At 34.8% G+C, this 20,573-nt stretch overlaps 1 protein-coding gene across 2 annotated transcripts in view; it reads right to left on the reverse strand.

Moving 5' to 3' along the window:
• UBXN2B (UBX domain protein 2B) overlaps nt 1-20,573 on the reverse strand; it is a 79,131-nt gene that overhangs the window by 49,528 nt on the left and 9,030 nt on the right. For both annotated transcript variants that reach the window (XM_073229596.1, XM_017659676.3), the window contains exons 2-6: nt 14,668-14,771; nt 9,685-9,835; nt 6,971-7,054; nt 6,100-6,209; nt 3,727-3,864 (exon numbers count right to left, since the gene is read on the reverse strand). In XM_073229596.1, coding sequence (XP_073085697.1) covers nt 3,727-3,864; nt 6,100-6,209; nt 6,971-7,054; nt 9,685-9,835; nt 14,668-14,771 — 587 coding nt within the window. The remainder of the gene's footprint in view (nt 1-3,726; nt 3,865-6,099; nt 6,210-6,970; nt 7,055-9,684; nt 9,836-14,667; nt 14,772-20,573) is intronic.

Genomic DNA, 20,573 nt, shown 5'->3' on the forward strand with positions numbered 1-20,573 from the left:
AGTTTAAAACAGATTCTGACCAGGTAAGCTTCTTCTCCAGCATAAACTAGAGTACAGGGCTGGGAAACCAGGTAAGGAAAGCCTGTTCATGCCTCTCCTTGTAAGATGTGCATATGTCAAAATGAAACTATATGGAATAGTAACATTTGAGGACTGGGGAGGCTAAGGAAGTTTATACAATAAGAAGATGGAGTAATAGAGATTGAAAGATATGCTCAGAGCCACAGAGATAGGTAATGAGCAAACTGGTTAGTGTGGTATATAAAACCATTAAAAAAACTACATTAATGTTAATATTTAGCTTTCAAAGTCTCACCAGTTTGCTACTTAAAACTTTCTCCTTTTCAATTGATCAAAACATACTGACATTTTTAATACACTGTTTGAATGTTTCAAGTATTACATTAAAAAGCAAATTTTAAAAAAGGAAAAGAGGAAAGTAAACTGATAAACAAGCTTTCTAGGCAAACTGGAGGAAAGTATGTAGACTGTAAGTGGAGTGATTCCCTCAGACAGCAGGAGAAACCATTTTCAAATGTAAAAGAGGGAGGTAAGGATGGACTTTGATAAACTTAGAGGCTTAAAGGGACTATATTAAGAAAGTTCATTCTTGTCAGACTCTATTCAGTGAAGCTGGAAGCAAACCCATCTGCTAAGAGTGAGGAGTGGGACAGCAGGGGCCTAAGGAAAACAGGAATGTCTGGGACGAGCCCTGCAGGAGGTTAGGTGCAGCCGGCCCCCCAGCTGGGGTGTGTGAACAGCCCCAGCAGCACCACACTGCATGCACAGACAAACCCAATGGCTGCACAGAAGGTAAGGGGGCTGCACCTGCAGGGCTAAGACAGTGACGGAAAGGAAGGTAGGAAGGGGCTGTCAGACTTCAAAGAAAGGCCTCAATGGTCCATGGGCCAAGATGAAGTCAAAGCTTGGGTGTCGTGCCCAGAATAGGTGAGTGGCAAATGCAATCTTTTTGGACTGCACAATGTATGACAAAAAGGCAGTAAGATTCCCTTAGGATTGTTCTTAAGCAGAGAGATTTACTTCAAATCATGACTTTTACCCTCATACTTGGCAGTTCATTTATCTACAGTGAATGCTGACTTGTTAGCCTTGCCTATCAAAAATGATTCTGTGATTTTCTGGGTCTTTTATTTGTTGGGCTCTACCCTAGCTCATCAAGCTCATTTTTATTCAATAATACAGTTTGTTCTACCACAGTAAATTTGCAGTTTTACAACTATGATTTACTTGCTCCTATTATATTGTATGAGGGTACTCGGTAATATTTTTATTGCTTTCAGGTTTATCCCATAATTATCTGTATATCACAATAAAAAATTAAGTTTTCCATCTGTGTAATATTCTTTTTGCAATTAGACTGCCATTTCTGTCTTGTTTGCTTCTTTTTAATTATTTCTCTGTTTGGTAAATAGTTGTCTAGAACTCTTGGGAAATGAGCCATTTTAGAAAATTACTTTCTGGATAAAGGTTAACTGTTAGAACTTTAATATTTTAATATATCTTAATGTAAAAGCCTTCTAAATGTTCTATGTAACACTTCACTTTCTTAGACTATATATATTAAACTATTTAACATTTGGATTTGTGTGCATTATATAGGCTCACAACACCATGCTGATCTCCTAGTGTAAATTTCCTACACATTTGAAGCTGAAAATTGTACATTACTACATTACTCAGACTACCTTGCAACTAGGATTTTATATGATACCACCCTCTCCCACCAAGCAAACAAATACATACTTATGTGGTGAAAGAAGTAATGTGAAGTGAAAGTTATGCAGCTCTTCTGGTTACCAAGGTGTTGGAGACATTTGATACTCCTAGAGCAGTCATGATGGAGTGATCTAGTGTCTGGCCCTGAGCTTCATGGGACTGAAGTACTGAGCAACTCGATGGGGGTTCAGGAGATGTTCTCTCTAGCAAGTTCTATTTCTCCTGACTAAGTGAAAGTTGGTTTGCTATCTCTTCCAGAAATTCTATAAACTACTGATGGCTCTGTAATGAACCCCTTACAATTTAAACTAGCAAGTGGATTCTGTTTTCTATAGTCAAATACCCTCACCAATATGGTAATGATTAACACAGCATTATCACCAATTATCTTCGTCATTTTCCTTTTTTTTTTGGTCATTTTCTCTAGCTATTCACCTGAAAAGGAAAAAGGCTGGCCTTTGTAAGATAATGAGATAATATCCTTATTTTCATGAGTTGAAATTGCCAATTATAATCACTGGCCCTTTTCAGCTATCTTATCTTATCTTTATGCTACCTTCTTTAATTTCAATTCTAGATTCACTGTACTTCTCCTAACAAAGATGTGCATACTAACATTAATTACCAGTCACAAATTTAAATAATAGACAAAGAATATGTATGAAGCAAAGAAATGTCTGGGTATTCTGTGTTCTAATTAAAAATTAATCTCAATATATGCATTAAAAAAAATGAGAAGTGCTAGAAAATATTTAAATATATCTGGGGGTCATAGTTGTAAAAACAAAAGGAGGGAAGAAAGAAAAATTCAAGAGAAGTCTGACCTGTATTTGTAGTAAAGACAGATGATGGAGAAAAGTTCCAAGTAAACCTGTGAATCGGCACTGAAGGATTTGGGTCCTAAGAAAAGCCAGGTAAACACATGTTGCTAAATTCTCTACATACCTCAGAAATCAATCTCTATCAGGAGAAAAGGAAACATAGGGAGACTAGAGATATAAAAGACAATTGTAAAGAACTGATATCAAATTCTTTTCTGTTTTGAGAAATGAGAGGGGAATGAAGAACCCGTGTTCACATGGCAACGGAAAAGAACCTGGAAAGGAAGAAATCACATGAAAGGAACTTGAGGGTAGGCTGGGTACACGGCCAGTGCCACAATTTCACAGAAAGTAATATGTGGACAAATGGAGGGTAACTTTCACCAACGTATTTTACAAAGATTTATGAAGATTCTGTTAAGTCATGGCTATTATAAAGGAGTCTATTCATATACCATGCACCTTGGTTCCTAAATTACAGTCAGCAAAGACCAAGGGGTTCTTTGGAAATTTCTCAGAGGCAATTCCTTCTCTCTCCTATAATCAGAGCCCAGGTTTTATATGTGTTTTACATACTTTGCTTTCAAAACTTGACGAGTTTGGCTGCTTAAAGTACAATGAAAACAACCAACTTAAGCACACTAGTCTTGCTGCAAGAGCTTAACAAGTACTTATCACAGACATACATGCTTAGAGCTGTGATCTAAGACATCCATCTTTTATCTAATCAACACCCTTTTCAATTTCCCCTTTGGAACTCATGTCACCAGAAAGACACAGGATGGCAGTGGTAAAGAGCACAGACTCTGGAGCCAGAGTGCCTGATTTGAATCCTACATGCTACCTACTTCTTAGCTCAACCACCTTGGGCAAGGTACTGCATCTGCAAATGGAGTAACAACAGGAGAACATCAGAAGACTGTAAGGTTATTGTGAAAATTAAGTGAGTTAATGTACGTTTAAAGCCTTTAGAGGGCTGGGATTGTGGTAACTGTTATCTACGTATTAGCTACTAATATTGTCACCAGATTTGCATATCTAATTCCATCAGTAACATCTTCCTAGTTCATATTTCAGGTTTTACTTTCTAGGTAATTTTTTTTTTTTTCTTCTCAAAGAAAATTCATGTTTAACAAAAATAAGCATTTTCCTCATTTTAGGATTTTACCTTCCAAGTTTTTGTCCTTCTCCACTAAAAGCCTTGAACCTCAACCTGGGTCTTATATATTCTTGATCCTGATGATCTTCCATATCCAAATTCACTTGGCCACCATGAACCAGTCGCTGAAGCTCCAGGGGAATCTCTCTTTTAAAAAGGAAACAAAGCTTTAGTTAACTCTTTGATTCTCAACATAGAGGTTGTTTTGTTGTCATAGTGATTTTGGAGTGCTTCTGCCATTTAGAGAGTCAAATTGTAAGAGCAATTTAAACCTAACGCAGCACTAGAAAGTGCCTGAGGACATAACAGTTAATGCAGATATTTATTTCTAAACTCTCTGGGGGAAGTTTTGAAACTTGTGTGTTTTGATTGTTGTGTGATTCATGAGTCCTGCCCTCGTTCAGAGTCAGGACCAGAGATATGAGATACTCTGTCATGGGGGATTCATTGTGCACAATGGAGGCTTGTCTTTGGTGCCAAAGAACCATTGAATGTCCTTCTAGAGATTTGTAAGGATGACAACACTTGGTAATGTCTGAGCGTAAAACTTAAGGCTTAGGCTGTGCCTTACACATATGCAAAATCTTTTCTTGGGAGGGGCAGGAGGCATTATTCTATTAACATACTTGGTAATTTCCAGGAATGCACCTACCATATAAACTAAGGAAAGATTATACTTTGTTTTGTTTGGAACTTTACCAAGTCTTTGACTACAATGCCATGTATAGTAATTAAGTGGCCAACTTTACATACCTCATTATTCTCTTTTTATGTTTGTTGCATTTACAGGAGAAATGCTAGATTGCATGTAGGTACAAACTCTCTGACTACTTCATTACATCTTCTGGTGTGATCATACCTGGGCATTTATAAATTGAAATATGTATAATTTCATGATAAACTTAATTATTTCTTCAACATATTTAAAACAATTTTTATATCTTTTTGGAAATGATATGAATAGATAAATTATATTATCTATGAGTTGTCTGAGGATAGTGAAGATGGTGTTACAAAATACTTGTTGCAAAATGATTGATTATATGGTTGACAGCCCCTATCTGACATCAATCTTTTTTTCAAGGAATCTTTCCTAAAACTGTTCTTGATCATAATTGTACTTGAGGAAATGATATAGCTCAAATTTAAAAAATCTTTTCATACACTGTGAATGAACATTAGCCTACAAAGCTTATGAATTATTTTTAATATAATTTCAAATTCCTTTTGATGTATTTGATGGTGTAACTATCATCAGTGTGTTCATTTCTTCCACCATCTTGAAATAAACATTGATTTCAATAGTACTGCTGATCTTCACATAGCAGACACCTCTCCTACCCAGCTCTTCCCAGTGACTCCACAGGTTTTCAAGTGCACAACACAGACTTAAATTATTGTATCCTTTTAATTAGCACTGCCATATATACTGCTTCCTAGAACAGCTTTCAGCCTTTCTCCATGACTTCACCATACCGCTTATGCATTACTTGTTTTTTTTTCTGGTATTCTGACATTATCTTTGTAAACTTCAGATTAAAAATTCACGCCAATTAATGTTCTAAAGTACCCTTCCTTTAGAGTTCCTTGACCACTGCAACTCCAGTGAGTTGTATCTCTACTCTATGTCAACCACTCTCGTTGGACAAATTTCATCATATGGAAAAGCCTTGCCTTCAATTTCCTTCTCCAGGCCCTTCACTGCTATTTACATCTCCCAGTTCATCACCAGCCATATGGTTTTAGTTGTATTTCTACTTAGAAATGATCACTGTCAGCTAGTGAAAACATAATGCAGAAAAGCTTTTATAATCATAGCTAAGTCACTTGATTCCTCTTCTTTGGCAAGAAGGGATGGTGAGTTATGACATTCTCTAGATGGGTCAAAGCACTATATATCTGGTTTACTTTTAAAAATTATAACATCAACTAACCTTTTGAAATATTCCGCTAGCAGTAATGCCACTTAAAAAGATTTCTAATATACGTTACTGAATTTCAGGCATGTATGCAATGTCAGTCACCTGTCAACAGTGATCAGGACAGTGGCTTATTAGTGGAGGGGCAGCTACACGCCAATCAATTCACAGACTTATTACACTGAGATGTTCTTCTTGGAATTGGGACCACAGCTTCATCACATTTTTAAATGGAATGATGTCTACTACCCCTCCCCTCTAAGTTAGGAACTAGTAACTTACAGATAGCAATATATCCTTTATATATTTGAAAATATTCTTCCTCCTAGCAGCCACTTACATAATATATTCCAGTATCCAAATCTTATTAAAAACCAGTAGTGTACTACTGAACGGCAGGCAGTCTGTTAAAAAATACAGTCCCAACTTAAGCAACAAATAAAATACAAATAATCCATCTTACCCTTTCTTTATAGACTCCAGAAACTGAGCATTTGGTGGGTCACTGTAAGGTCTCAATTCTCCATCATCTAAACTGAAACCATTGCTCCACAGTTTAAGCAAAATCTGAACCTTTTGAACATACGAAATAAAAGAAATACAAGAATCTATCTGCACCCAACAATTTTCAGTCTTAAATGTGGTATTTCACAACATATTAAAACATTTACTTTATTTAAAATATGGAGTTATTGGTCCTATTGTTTATTCATAGTTCAAAGACATAAATGAAACCATGTGTGTTTGTTAAGCAGATTTACATTTTGCTTAACAACTGACAATGTCTGAAATACCAAAGGTCCCACAGTTGGACCCTTGCCTTTAAGTAAAATTATTTCTGGTTCATTGAGAAAATGAAAACAGTGAGAGCATCCAGCTACACCCATCCTTCTCATTCCTCTTTGCCACAGAGCTTAAATATTCATGCCAAGGAGCATGACAGAATTTCCAGTGACCCTCCTATGCATGTTTTAAATAATATTCTAAATCCAACATTTCAAAAGGTAAAGCACACAATGACTTTAGGTGTTTCTACGTTTACATCTCAGCTAATTCTATATTATGACAGTTTGCTATTTATAATAATTATAACAACATGTATATAAGCTCTTTTTGACAGTGAACCATACACTCTTTCAACAAATAGGGATCTCTTTGTGCAAGGCACAATTGAGATGTATAAAATTTGAGACTGAAAACTTACATATTAGTCCTTTAATTCATGTTTCAAAAAAATAACAAAAATATTATATTTATATTATTAATTTTTAAATTGTAAACAAACAATAGTAACTGGAAGCAAAGATCTACAATTTTTCATTTGGACTACTTACATCTTGTAGCTGATTTTCTCCATAGATATATTCAGAACGCTTACAAAAAGAATTACCCAATCTATATCCTCCACCTGTAAATGACTGAAATAGAAAATAAGCTAATAATATACTAAGGCTATAAGCAAAATGTTATGATGATGTGTGATATATATTTTAAAACAAGATCAACTGTAATTAGCCAAACTGATTTATACTCAGGAAAATTTTATATTAAACTGAAGGTCTTGTATTACAGAGAAGTATACTCAAGTAAGAAACTATGTTTCTTCCCATAAAAAAGTGACTCAGAAGCTGAAATAATTATGGCCAATCTTAAATTAAGAAATGCACTTATACAATGAAATGTTTTCAAATATGAACACAATTTAAAAATCTACCATTAAATTTTATGATATCTTACAGGAAAAATTACAATGCTTAAATCATATTTTATAAAGCCAGTAAGAGTTTCATAAAGGAAGAATTTAAAAAACGGGCAAAAATCCCCCTAAAGAAAGGATCCACTTATTTTATAAGCTGCTTTTATTCAACTGTAATAAATCCACTATGACTGCATCTTTCATTTTGTTATACTAATTACAAGGTCTTCTATCTGGCAGGTGGGATAGCTTATAAGGTAAAAATGTCATTCCTTTTAATAACCATTCATTTCCTAAATGAGCTTTCAACTATCACATCTTCTTTCTTATAGACTACATTATATCAAATCCACATTTTCTTATGCAATTGAAGAACTTCCAAGAACCCAAATGACCTTAGATTTACATGAAAGAGAATTGCAAGCTGTTGGTAAATGATGAAATGAAAACGAAAATTTGTTTCATTTAGAAGAGTTGTTCTCAGCAGTGGTTCTCAACAGTAGATGTCTGTCACAGTTACCAGACAGGCTTTTCCAAAAGACACATGCACAGGCACACTGAAAATCTACTGTACTGCAAGACCTAAAGCCATGTGTGGTTTAGAAAACCTCCCTAAATGATTTTGATGAGGGAACTCAGGCTGGAAATGCTAATTATAAGAACATATGACAGTTATACACAAAGACAGTTGAATATCCTAGTCTTGTAAAATATACTAGTACTGTGACAATTGATGTGGTTATAAAAGCTGTATAGAAGTTTTATAGAAATTTAAGAAGGCACAAAAGCAACTCAATAGAGAAAGGAGGGTTTTCAACAAATGATAGTGAAGCAAGTGGAAATCTACAGGTAGAATGATGAACCTCAAAGTAAGCCTTATGTGAAATTAACTCAAAATGGATCACACATTTAAATGTAAAATGCAAAACTATAAAAAACTTTTCTAGGTAATGTAGGAGAAAATCTTCAAGACCTGCAGTTAGAATAAAGAATTCTTAGATAAGACATCAAAAGCATAATCCATAAAAAAAAAAAAAAAGAAGAATTGGACCTTTTCAAAATTAAAAACATTTGCTGTGATAAACCCTGGATAAAAAGACAAGCTACAATTTAGGAGAAAATATATGCAAATTATGTATCTGACAAAAGACTCACACCTATTAAAATATATAAAGAACTCTCAAAATGAAAGAATATCAAAACAATTTGAAAATGGGCAAAAAGTCATTTTATTGAAGGGTTAATTAAGATGATGGCAAATAAACATATGAAAAGATGTTCAACATCACTAGCCACTAGAAAAATGCAAATTAACATCATCAGCCATTAGGGAAATGCAAATTAAAATCACAGTGAGTTATCACTATACATTTACAAAAATGGCTAAATTTAAAAACAATACCAAATGCAGGTAAAGATGGTGAGAAACTAGATCTCTCACACACTGTGGAAAATAGTTTGGTAGTTTATTAAAAAACTAAACATGTATCTATCCTACAACCCAGCAATAGTACTCTTGGGCACTTGTCCCAATAAAAGGGAAACTAAAACATAAAATCCATGTAAAAATCTGTACACAATTACTCATAGCAGCTTTACTTCTAAGTCAAAAACTGGAAACACCTAAAATGTCCCTCAACAAGAGAATGGTTAATCAAACTGTGGTACATCCATACCATGGAGTGCTACTCAGGAATAAAAAAATAACTACCGGTACACTCAGTAACTTTGATCAAGCTCTTGAGCATTAAGCTAAGTGAAAAAAGCTACCCCAAAAATGTAACATACTATATGATTTCATTTGCATAAAAGTCTCCATATTACAAAATTACACAAATGGAGAACAGCTTAGTGGTGGCCAGACATTAGAGATGGTGAAGGAGGGGGCAATGGGTGTGACTACAAAGGGGGCTCCCTACCCTGAGGGAGATCTTAGTGATGATAGAAGAGTATCCTGACTGATCTGGATTACAAAAACAAACATATGTCATAAAATGTGGAACTATGTACACACACTCCACCAGTGTCAAATGCCTGGCTCTGCTATTGTACAATAATTATATAAGATGTAACCACTGGGAGAAACTGGGTGCAAGCTACTTAGAACCTCTCTGTATTCTTTCTGCAGTCCTGTGAATAATACTTATTTCAAAATAAAAAGGTAAATGAAGTTTCATAGAAATGTAAGAAACTACCTTAATTTTGAACCATTAATAGAAAGATTATAATCTCATAAAGATAAAATTTTGAAACAGAAATAAACACATAGAAAGTGTTTGTATATAATACAAAATCCTATAGAGGAGATCATATATATAAATAGAGTATTGAGTTTTAAAATGTACCACTTACCTTGGATTTGTCATCACCTGAAGCTCTTGAGGCTTCACTCAGAGGGACAGCTCCATGTTCCCTTGCCTCTTTGAAAAGTTCATTCACAATTTTCTCAGCTGATGGCTGAACTATATGTAATCCACTGTATTCATGTCCACTTGAGTAGATCCTTTAAACATTACAGTTGATGAATAAAAACTTAGAATACAAATAATTTTAAAGCAAAAAGCTACAGTCTTAGGAAATAACTTTTGTTTAAAAAGAGCCATTGCTATAACTTCCAATTTAGGCACTTTTGTTGTGGTGGGGAGAGTATCTACAACCAGAAGTTAAGTCTCTCCCCCTCAGAAATCCATATTAAGTAGGGACCCAGTTAGTGGAAGAAACTTCTAGATTTAGATAGTGTAAACATCTAATTCTAGACCACAGGGCGACACATACAGAATTTACACCTCAGAGATTTTTGGATTGAAAAATTATAACCCCCTGTGTTAAAATTAAGTAATTCAGACCACTAACAATTCTTTCAGTGTATTTGTTAGATCGGGACTAATTTCTACTCTAACTCCAAAAGCATAATGGTCCTAGGGGACACAAATATTTCCTTTGCACAAGATTAGTACCCTATTTTATTTTTCAAGATTTTTTTCCAATCAAGACTATCAGAAAATATAACCAACAAAGTATCAATGTGGAGATTTTCAGAGTAAGGTAACAATCAAAGCTTGTATGTTTGACTCCTCCTCCATCCTGCTAGTGGTCTGGGGACGTACGCAGAAGCTGAGTTTACCCAGAGCAGGAGCCAATGGAAGCCTCAGAGGGCCCAGTGTAGCAAGCAAGGCCAAACACTGCCACAGCTGGCTCTTAAGACAACTGATGGTGTTAGGAGCTTGACAGCAGATGATTTAAGGCAGCTATGAGAAAGGAAAGGAAGTGGGGAAGGGGTTAAAGGAGAAAGAAAATGAAAAAGAAAGGAAAGGAAAAGGAAAGCCTCCTGCTGAAGCCATCTCCTGTTGTAGCTCCTTCCTTCTGTGTTCCATGTCTCTGATCTGTCAGAGTACAACTACACAGTTCCTTTTTATCTTAGTCTTGGTGAGAAAGACCTTACTGGAAAAAAACCTGACACAGGAAAAGGTTTATTAGCTCCTTTATGGTTAAACATTTTTATTACCTGCTTAAGAAATCTTCGTCTCCCTCAAAGATACTCTATTTTCTTCTAGGTTTATTGTTTTGCTTTTACATTTCTACCCACAATCCATCCATTTCTCCTCTTTCATAGGTAAGTATGCCTATATGCTTGATTCTTGTTCTCTGTTAAAACTCATCTGTTCATCAAAATATTTGTCCACTCCCATAAATAACAACCTCCTCTATATACATGACTCTCAAATATACATTTTTAGCACTCTCTTACTTAAGAGTCCAGTGCTAAATTTAAAAACATCTAGGTGAATCAAATTCATCTCTCCAAAAATAAACCTAAGGTCACCATACAAATCTTCCCACTAACAATCACATTTTTTCCTGTATACCACATTAAGAACCACTAAGTCTTCTCTTTCCCATTCACTTACTATATCACATATCATCAAGTTTCCACGATAAATTCTTTGAAAGTATTACACATCAATTTCATCCTTTCTTCTCCATTCTTCTGATGCCATCCTAATCCAAAATTTAATTCTTACAATCCTTAGATTACCACAATCATTTTCTTAATTTTTTTGTTTCCTTATCCTGTCTCCTGATATTTTATATTATATTGCCAGTCCTATTTTCCTAAATGTGTATAATAATAAAAGTTAACACTTGTCAATGGGTAATTATGTCCTAGCCTAGTCCTTGTAACAATGGTATTATCCCCATTTTATAGTTAAGAAAACTGAAGCTCAGGTAATGTAAAAAACTTGTCTATTGGAAAAACATTAGAACAGAGACAAAAAAAAGAACTGAGGTGTGTCTACCTTTAGAATCAAAGTCTTATCACTACATTATAGTTTTTATCATAATATTTACATTAAGGAACACATACTGGCTTTTACTATCAACTATACAAGTGCAACTTTCTTTAGTTTTTAAGGCTCTCCATAATTTGGCCTTACCCCAGACTGGCTACATAATTTGTGGGGCCCAGTGCCAGATGAAATGAGTCTCCTTATTGCAAGTTTATTAAGAATTTCAAGACAGTAACAGCAAAGCTTGAAACCAAGCATGTGGCCCTGCTAAGCAGGGAGCTGTGTATGAGTGCACAGGCCACATGTCCATAAAGCCTGCCCTAGTGGCGCACCGTCCGTCTGATCTTGTATGTCACTAGTCCACTAAAGCTCTGCTGGATCCTTTCTGATCCTTCTTGTCATTTTTATTATTTTTTCCTCCATGTCTATTTTTCCTGGAATTTTGTCCCCTGTCTTCTGTGCTTGTCTATATACTAATAATCTTTTAGGGCCCAGCTAAATACCAACATTGTGCCAGACACCTTACATACTGTGTCTCATTTAATTCTTGGAACAATACTTAAAGAACAATATGCTCTAAAACTTTGGCAAGTTTTTAAGTTCTCACATTTTTGAACAAGGAGACACATTTTTTAAAGTTCTATTTATGATAGAGGGATAGGTCAAAGCAGATGTCAGCCTATCTTCTGAGAATTTTTCTGTTCCTCTTCTTGGAAATTAAAAACACACACCACATTATGGCTAGAATTTAGACAATGAAAATATATTGGTTTAAAATGACAATGAGCAGATAAATGTTTTGATATTGAATGCTGCCCAGAAAGGTGGACCACAAATATAAGCACTGTTTTCTGTACCAAAGTAGCAGACATGCAATGAAACTGGATAAATGTCAATATTAATATGAAATGTATAAAAGAACTGTATACTTAGCAAAAAAATTGCCAATAATCTGCTTTACATTGTATTTTTAAGCAGATTAAACGGTGTAAATCTTAACCAATATCATTTAAAGTGTCTCCTCCTTTTGGATATGTATTTACTTCTAGAGATCAAATCTGAGGCACAAAATTCTTAAAAATTGCAATATCAAATGACAATTATTAATGGTAACATTGTTTCAGATAGCATAAAGTAAAAGCAAAAAAAATTATTAGAATACCTTAATGATTATATTTGAATAGCAAGGAACATATTAATACACTAATCTTATTATAAGACAAATATTTTGATTTGTAAACATGAACAAATTAAGTTGTTCAAAATATGCTTAAATTGGAGAAACATTGGCCAAATAGTTAATGAATAAAACTCTGGTATATAAATACTTTAAATATTTTCAAAAATTTGGAGAATGTTAAAGAAGTGTTAGAATATATAATAATACATATATGATACATATATATGAATGCATGTATATATACATACATACATATATATGTCAAATAAGAATTAAATGAAAGGATAGGATATTCAAACAGTGCCAAGATACCAACCTGCAGATTACAAAGAAAACTGTACCTTACAATGGAGTGATGTGGTGGTCAGCACCTTAACCAAGTGAACATATCACCAATAGTGGGAAAACCTGAAATTATATGGCTCCTGATGTGATATAATAAATAGACAATATCACTTACTAGTATTCTTGATAAATAATGTTTAACAAGAATCTAATCATGAGGCAACAATGACCTTGAATGTGGGACATTTTACTAGACATCTGCCTAGACTCTTCGGAAATCAAGTAGTAAGTTTTAGATTATACAAATGAGCTAAAAGCAAACAGCAAAAAGGTGGGGAGAATGCTCTGGATTCAGATTCAAAAAGGCATAATCAAAAGGAAAACATGGCCCTGGTTAGACTCTAAATTCAAAAAAGTCTCTGACTTTGGACTTTCAGACAGATATCTGACTATGGACTATATAATAAATGATTTTATGAAATTACTGTTCATTTTCTAAGGTGTGATATGTTATCAAGGTTATAACAGAGTGTGTGCTTCTTCTTAGGGGATTGTATGCTCAAGTATTTAGGGGTGAAGTGTTATGATGGTTCCAATTTACTTTCAAATAGTTGAGTACAAGAGGGTGTTTGCACAAACATAATGTTATATAACATGTTAACAACTGGTGAATTCAGGTAAAGCATATACATTATATTGTACTGATCTTTTGGTTATCTATAGGTTTGAAAAGTTATACAATAAAAAGTTGAGGGAAAAATTATAAATATTCTTTCTTCTTATTCAGGTTCAAAGGGATATGCCATTTTTCTCTCTCCTACAGAAAGGATGTGGAGTAGTGACAAACAAAGAATAATTTCTAGTGAAATTTTCAACTTTTGGAAAAAAACAGACTTTCTGGTAATGAGATATAATGTGAAAATTCAAGTTTCTCCCTAGTAACAAGATTTGCAGTGCCAAGAAGAAATTAATGAAAATATTCCAGGAAATAAGAAAACTTATGACAGTAAAATATACCTGGTTCTTATCTCTTAAATCTTCATAGTTGGTTCTTTTTATAGTTCAGGGACTTAATAACAGCAAATACTACCTAGGAAACCACTTATTAGGTGGTTCACCATCCAATGAAAGCATTGACAGGATTCTGCAAATTTAGACTCTTAGCGTAAGACAAAAGACACATAGGGGTTCCATGGATTGGCCTGAAGAAACACACAAACCCTTAAAAATTATTGATAAAATCGTGCATACATGTTGTTTTCAGGGCAGAGGGGTTGCAGTTTTCAGATCCTCAATAAGTCCTATGACTCAAAAAAGAACCACTGTGCCCAAGAAAAAATACTATTCGGTATCCAATTTTATGTGATGTCTACCAAAATACTAGGTACTGAAGATAATTTTTCCATAAGTTTCTTTTAGCTTTCTGACAATTAGTTTTAGGAGGAGTGCTTAAATAACATGTTTTAAGAAATTCATTTTTTAAAAATTCCGAAGACCATTTAAAATAAGGTGGGATCAGTGAACTAAAAAGGGTATTTTTTAAAAACAAAAATAGACAAACAAAAACAAAACAAAACTTACCTTTGAGGTGCTGTTTGTGAGCTTTTAAATACTGTTGCTTTAGGTCTATCAGACTTGGGAGATTGGCATTTCACTTCATCTTCATATAATTCCGCCAAGGCCAACTATAAAATAAGAGATTTGTTCTAAAGTGTAACACTAGAAATAAACTCTTCTACATAACTAGAAGTTATGACTTGAACATTAACTTGTAACTGAGTAGTAAAGGTTTCTAATGAAAAATGAAGGCTGCTCTTTCAGAAGATGACTCTTTCAAAATAAAACCATTGTATCTCTCATTTTGGGAAATGAACCAAAACGTCACATATACTAGAAAGTATTACTAATTGTTTAATTATTTTCAGTTTCAAAGCAGTATTTGGTAGCAGACCATTTTCAAAGTCAGATCTACATTTCTACAATTCTTTTAAAAATCTTAAAGATGTATCACACTAATGTCAGCTTGCTCTCTCATAAGATCTCTTAAAATTATTTCATTCAGTTGTTGAGTTTCAAAATCCAAGCAGATAAAACAATTTCAAAATAATTTATTTACAAGTCCACCAGGTAAAAATTTCATCAAGTTTAGGAAAATAAGCTTCTAGAAACAAAAGACAATGAATTATATTTATGGTATATGTAACTTTAGAATAGCAATATTACCAAATTATGCAGTGTGTGTGTGTGTGGGGGGGGGGCAGGATAGCTTCAAAATGAAATAAGACGTAATTCTTGAAATTAGAATTTTAAAAAGTTATCCAAATATTTTAGTATTGTCTAAGTTATTTGGTTCTCACTTCTGTCATCTTTGGACAACTCAAAAACTTTCCTTAATGCCCTTTATGGTTATTCAGTTATAACTGGCATGAGAACAATCTTTGGAAACTCTTTTGGGAAAAAAAAAAATCCAAAAAACCAGATAAAAAGCTCCTTCTAGAAATATGAGATATATAAAAACCACCTCTAGGGCTTCTTTCCTCAGAGGGAAAGAACAGGGAATTGGGGCAAAATTAATTCAAAAATACACACACAAGAAAACAAAAGGCTTTATTTTTCCTTATTTTTTTTACCCAACCCTTATGCACATACATCAATTCATATTTCTAACATGGCAATTTTGCTAGAAAATCTTAGCTTAGGCTCTTATTGTATAATCTTGAGCAAATGTTTATGTTCTCTGAGCCTTAATTCCCTGTCTTTAAACGTCTATAAAAAATTACCTTAGAGTTGTTTTAAGGATTACATCATGTATGTGAAGCACACGGGAAGCACTTCATTACGAGTATTATTTTAAAAACGGTTTAACAATGATTCTGTCACTGCCTCATTTTCCCCAAGGTTTATTTTCTTCTTGCAGTGCTATCTCTGTATCTCCTATGGTCTTTTCCTACCCAATCCTCTCCAAAACAAATGAGTCAGAGAAAGCCAGAGTATTTGAGCTCCAAGTTTTTCTATCTCCCTGAAATCTCTTATTCCTTTATGGATTTCCTCTAGAGCTAATTATGTGATTTCAGATCTATGAATTACTTTTATACTATTCCTCTTCCCATCAATGGAAATGTTACCTGTATTTCAAAGCCCTATTTCAGTCATCCTTCAAGACTTCCTTTTTTCAAAAATAATTTTTTATTAAGGTATTACTGATACACACTCTTATGAAGGTTTCACATGAAAAAACAATGTGGTTACTACATTTACCCATATTATCAAGTCCCCACCCATACACCATTGCAGTCATTGTCCATCAGTGTAGTAAGATGCCACAGATTCACTATTAACCTTCTCTGTGCTACACTATCTTCTCCATGACACCTCACACCATGTGTACTAAACATAAAATTCCTCAATCCCCATCTCCCTCCCTCCCAACCCACCCTCTCACAATCCTCCCCTTTGATAACCGCTAGTCCCTTCTTGGAGTCTGTGAGTCTGCCACTGTTTTGTTACTTCAGTGTGGCTTCGTTGTTATACTCCACAAATGAGGGAAATCATTTGGTAATTGTCTTTCTCTGCCAGGCTTATTTCACTGAGCATAATACCCTCCAGCTCCATCCATATTGTTGCAAATGGTAGCATCTGTTTCTTTCTTATGTCTGAATTGTATTCCATTGCGTGTATGTACCACTTCTTCTTTATTCATTCATCTACTGATGAACACTTAGGTTGCTTCAATATCTTGGCTTTTGTAAATAGAGATGCAATAAACACAGGGGTGCATATGTCTTTTTATATCTGAGAACTTATATTCTTTGGGTAAATTCCAAGGAGTGGGATTCCCGGGTCAAATGGTATTTCTATTTTAAGTTTTTTGAGGAATCTCCATATTGTTTTCCACAATGGTTGAACTACCTTACTTCCCACCAGCAGTGTGGGAGGGCTCCCCTTTCTCTGCATCCTTGCCAGCATTTGTTGTTTAGTCTTTTTATTTATTTATTTTTTGGTATCATTAATGTACAATTTCATGAGCAACATTATGGTTACTAGACTCCCCAGTTATCAAGTCCCCACCACATACCCCATTATTCACTGCCCATCAGCATAGTAAGATACTACAGAATCACTACTTGTGTTCTCTGTTGTACTGCCTTCCCCATGCACCTCCCACCCCACCTACATTATGTGTGCTAATCATAATGCCCCTTTTTCCCCCTTATCCCTCCCTTCCCACCCATCCTCCCTAGTCCCTTTCCCTTTGGTAACTGTTAGTCCATTCTTGGGTTCTGTGAGTCTGCTGCTGTTTTGTTCCTTCAGTTTTTTTTTTGTTCTTATACTCCATAGATGAGTGAAATCATTTGATACTTGTCTTTCTCCACCTGGTTTATTTCACTGAGCATAATACCCTCTAGCTCCATCCATGTTGTTGCAAATGGTAGGATTTGTTTTCTTCTTCTGGCTGAATAATATTCCATTGTGTATATGTACCACATCTTCTTTATCCATTCATCGACTGATGGACACTTAGGTTGCTTCTATTTCTTGGCTGTTGTAAATAGCGCTGCAATAAACATAGGGATGCATATACCTTTTTGAAACTGGGCTCCTGCATTCTTAGGGTAAAATCCTAGGAGTGGAATTCCTGGGTCAAATGGTATTTCTATTTTTAGTTTTTTGAGGAACCTCCATACTGCTTTCCACAATGGTTGAATTAATTTACATTCCCACCAGCAGTGTAGGAGGGTTCCCCTTTCTCCACATCCTCGCCAACATTTGTTGTTTGTCTTTTGGATGTTGGCCATCCTGACTGGTGTGAGGTGATATCTCACTGTGGTTTTAATTTGCATTTCTCTGATGATTAGCAATGTGGAGCATCTTTTCATGTGCCTGTTGGCCATCTGAATTTTTCTTAGGCGAAGTGTCTGTTCAGATCTTCTGCCCATTTTTAATTGGATTATTAGCTTTTTGCTTGTTGAGGTGTATGAGCTTTTTATATATTTTGGATGTTAACTCTTTGTCAGATTATGTCATTTAGAAATATATTCTCCCATACTGTAGGATGCCTTTTTGTTCTGTTGATGGTGTCCTTTGCTGTACAGCAACTTTTTAGTTTGATGTAGTCCCATGTGTTCATTTTGCTTTTGTTTCCCTTGCCCAACGAATGCATTCAAGAAAAAGTTGTTTATGTTTGTATTCAAGAGATTTTTGCCTATGTTTTCTTCCTACAGTTTTATGGTTTCATGACTTACTTCAGGTCTTTGATCCATTTCAAGGTTACTTTTGTGTATGGAATTAGACAATAATCCAGTTTCATTCTCTTACATGTAGCTGTCCAGTTTTGCCAACATCTTGTTGAAGAGACTGTTATTTCCCCATTGTATGTCCATTGCTCCTTACAGATATTAATTGACCATATATGCTTGGGTTTATATCTGGGCTTTCTATTGTTCCACTGGTTTTTGGGTCTTTTTTTGTGCCAGTACCAAATTGTCTTACTACTGTGGCTTTGTAGTAGAGCTTGAAGTTGGAGAGCATAATCCCCCCAGCTTTATTCTTCCTTCTCAGGCTATTCGGGTCTTTTGTGGTTCCATATGAATTTTAGAACTATTTGATCTAGTTCATTGAAGAACACTGTTTGTATTCTGGTAGGAATTGCACTGAATCTGTAGATTGCCTTAGGCAGGATGGCCATTTTGACAATATTAATTCTTCCTATTCATGAGCACGGGATGTGTTTCCATTTATTGGTATCTTCTTTAATTTCTCTCATGAGTGTCTTGTAGTTTCAGAGTATAGGTCTTTCACTTCCTTGGTTAGGTTTCTTTCTAGGTATTTTATTCTTTTTGATGCAATAGTGAATGGAACTGTTTTCCTGATTTATCTTTCTGCTAGTGGATTGTTAGTGTATAGGAATGCAACAGATTTCTGTGTATTAATTTTGTATCCTGCAACTTCACTGATTTCAGATATTAGATCTAGTAGTTTTGGAGTAGATTCTTTAGGGTTTATGTAAAATATCAATGTCATCTGCAAACAGGGACAGCTGAACGTCTGCCTTGCCAATTTGCATGCCTTTTATTTCTTTGTGTTGTCTGCTGTGGTGAGGACCTCCAGAATTATGTTGAATAGAAGTGAGGAGAGTGGGCATCCTTGTCTTGTTCCCGATCTTACATATAAGTTTCTCGCTGTTAAGTATAATGTTGGATGTGGGCTTGTCATGTATTGCTTTTATTATGTTGAGGTACTTGCCTTCTATACCCAGTTTGTTGAGAGATTTATCATGAATGGATGCTGAATTTTGTCAAATGCTTTTTCAGCATCTACGGAGATGATCATGTGGTTTGTCCTTTTTGTTGATGTGGGGATGATCTTGATGGATTTTCAATGTTGTACCATCCTTGCATCCATGGAATAAATCCTACTTGATCATGATGTATGGATGATCTTTTTGATGTATTTTTGAATTGTTTCCTAATATTTTCTTGAGTATTTTTGCATCTATGTTCATCAGGGATATTAGTCTTTAATTTTCTTTTTTTGTGGTGTCTTTGCCTGGTTTTGGTATTAGAGAGATGCTGGCCTCATAGAATGCATTTGGGAGTATTCCCTCTTCTTCTAATTTTTGGAAAACTTTAAGTAGGATGGGTATTAGGTCTTTATTAAGTGTTTGATAAAATTCAGCAGTGCAACCATATGGTCCAGGAGTTTTGTTCTTTGGTAGTTTTTTGTTTACCAATTCAATTTTGTTGCCTGTAATTGGTCTGTTCAGATTTTGTGTTTCTTCCTCGGTCAGCTTTGGAAGGTTGCATTTTTCTAGAAAGTTGTCCATTTCTTTTAGGTTATCCAGTTTGTTAGCATATAATTTTTCATAGTATTCTCCCATAATTCTTTGTATTTCTGTGGTGTCCATAATGATTTTTCCTTTCTCAATTCCAATTTTTTTTTTTTGAGAGTAAAGCAGCTTTAATTATCTGTTCAGGACTGACAACATATCACTAAACAGTATGAGTCAAGTAGGATCTTCACCTTCCCTCTCCTCTCCTTCCTATTCTCTGTCCCTTCCCAGAGGAGATCATAAATTTTGGTAAACAAGCTGGGGTAGGAAAAGCAAAAGCACTAGAATGGCAAAGAAAAGGAAGCCAACCAAGGCTTTCCCTCATCAGCAGTTCCAGGCATGGCTATGGCTCGGGGACTGAAGAGGAACATTTAGTACTAAGAAATGACTGGGAATTGGCCTAAATTTTCTCTAGAATACAAGTCCATCAAGTAGGTTTGAAGGGTCCAGGAAACAAAATTAAATCCCTTTATAATAACATTCCACAAATTCATGCCCCACTCCCAGGAATTTGTTCTGAAAAATAAATAAATATGGTATTAGAGAAATTATAGTCCCTGTTCTCTGTCCATATTATCAAATGAATTTTTAAATATCTGGTATGAACAGTTGTTAAAAAAAAAAGGCAGAAATTGACAAACTTTCCCAGTTTCATTAA

The sequence above is a fragment of the Manis javanica genome, chromosome 2 (assembly GCF_040802235.1).
Source record: "Manis javanica isolate MJ-LG chromosome 2, MJ_LKY, whole genome shotgun sequence".
Classification (NCBI taxonomy): domain Eukaryota; kingdom Metazoa; phylum Chordata; class Mammalia; order Pholidota; family Manidae; genus Manis; species Manis javanica.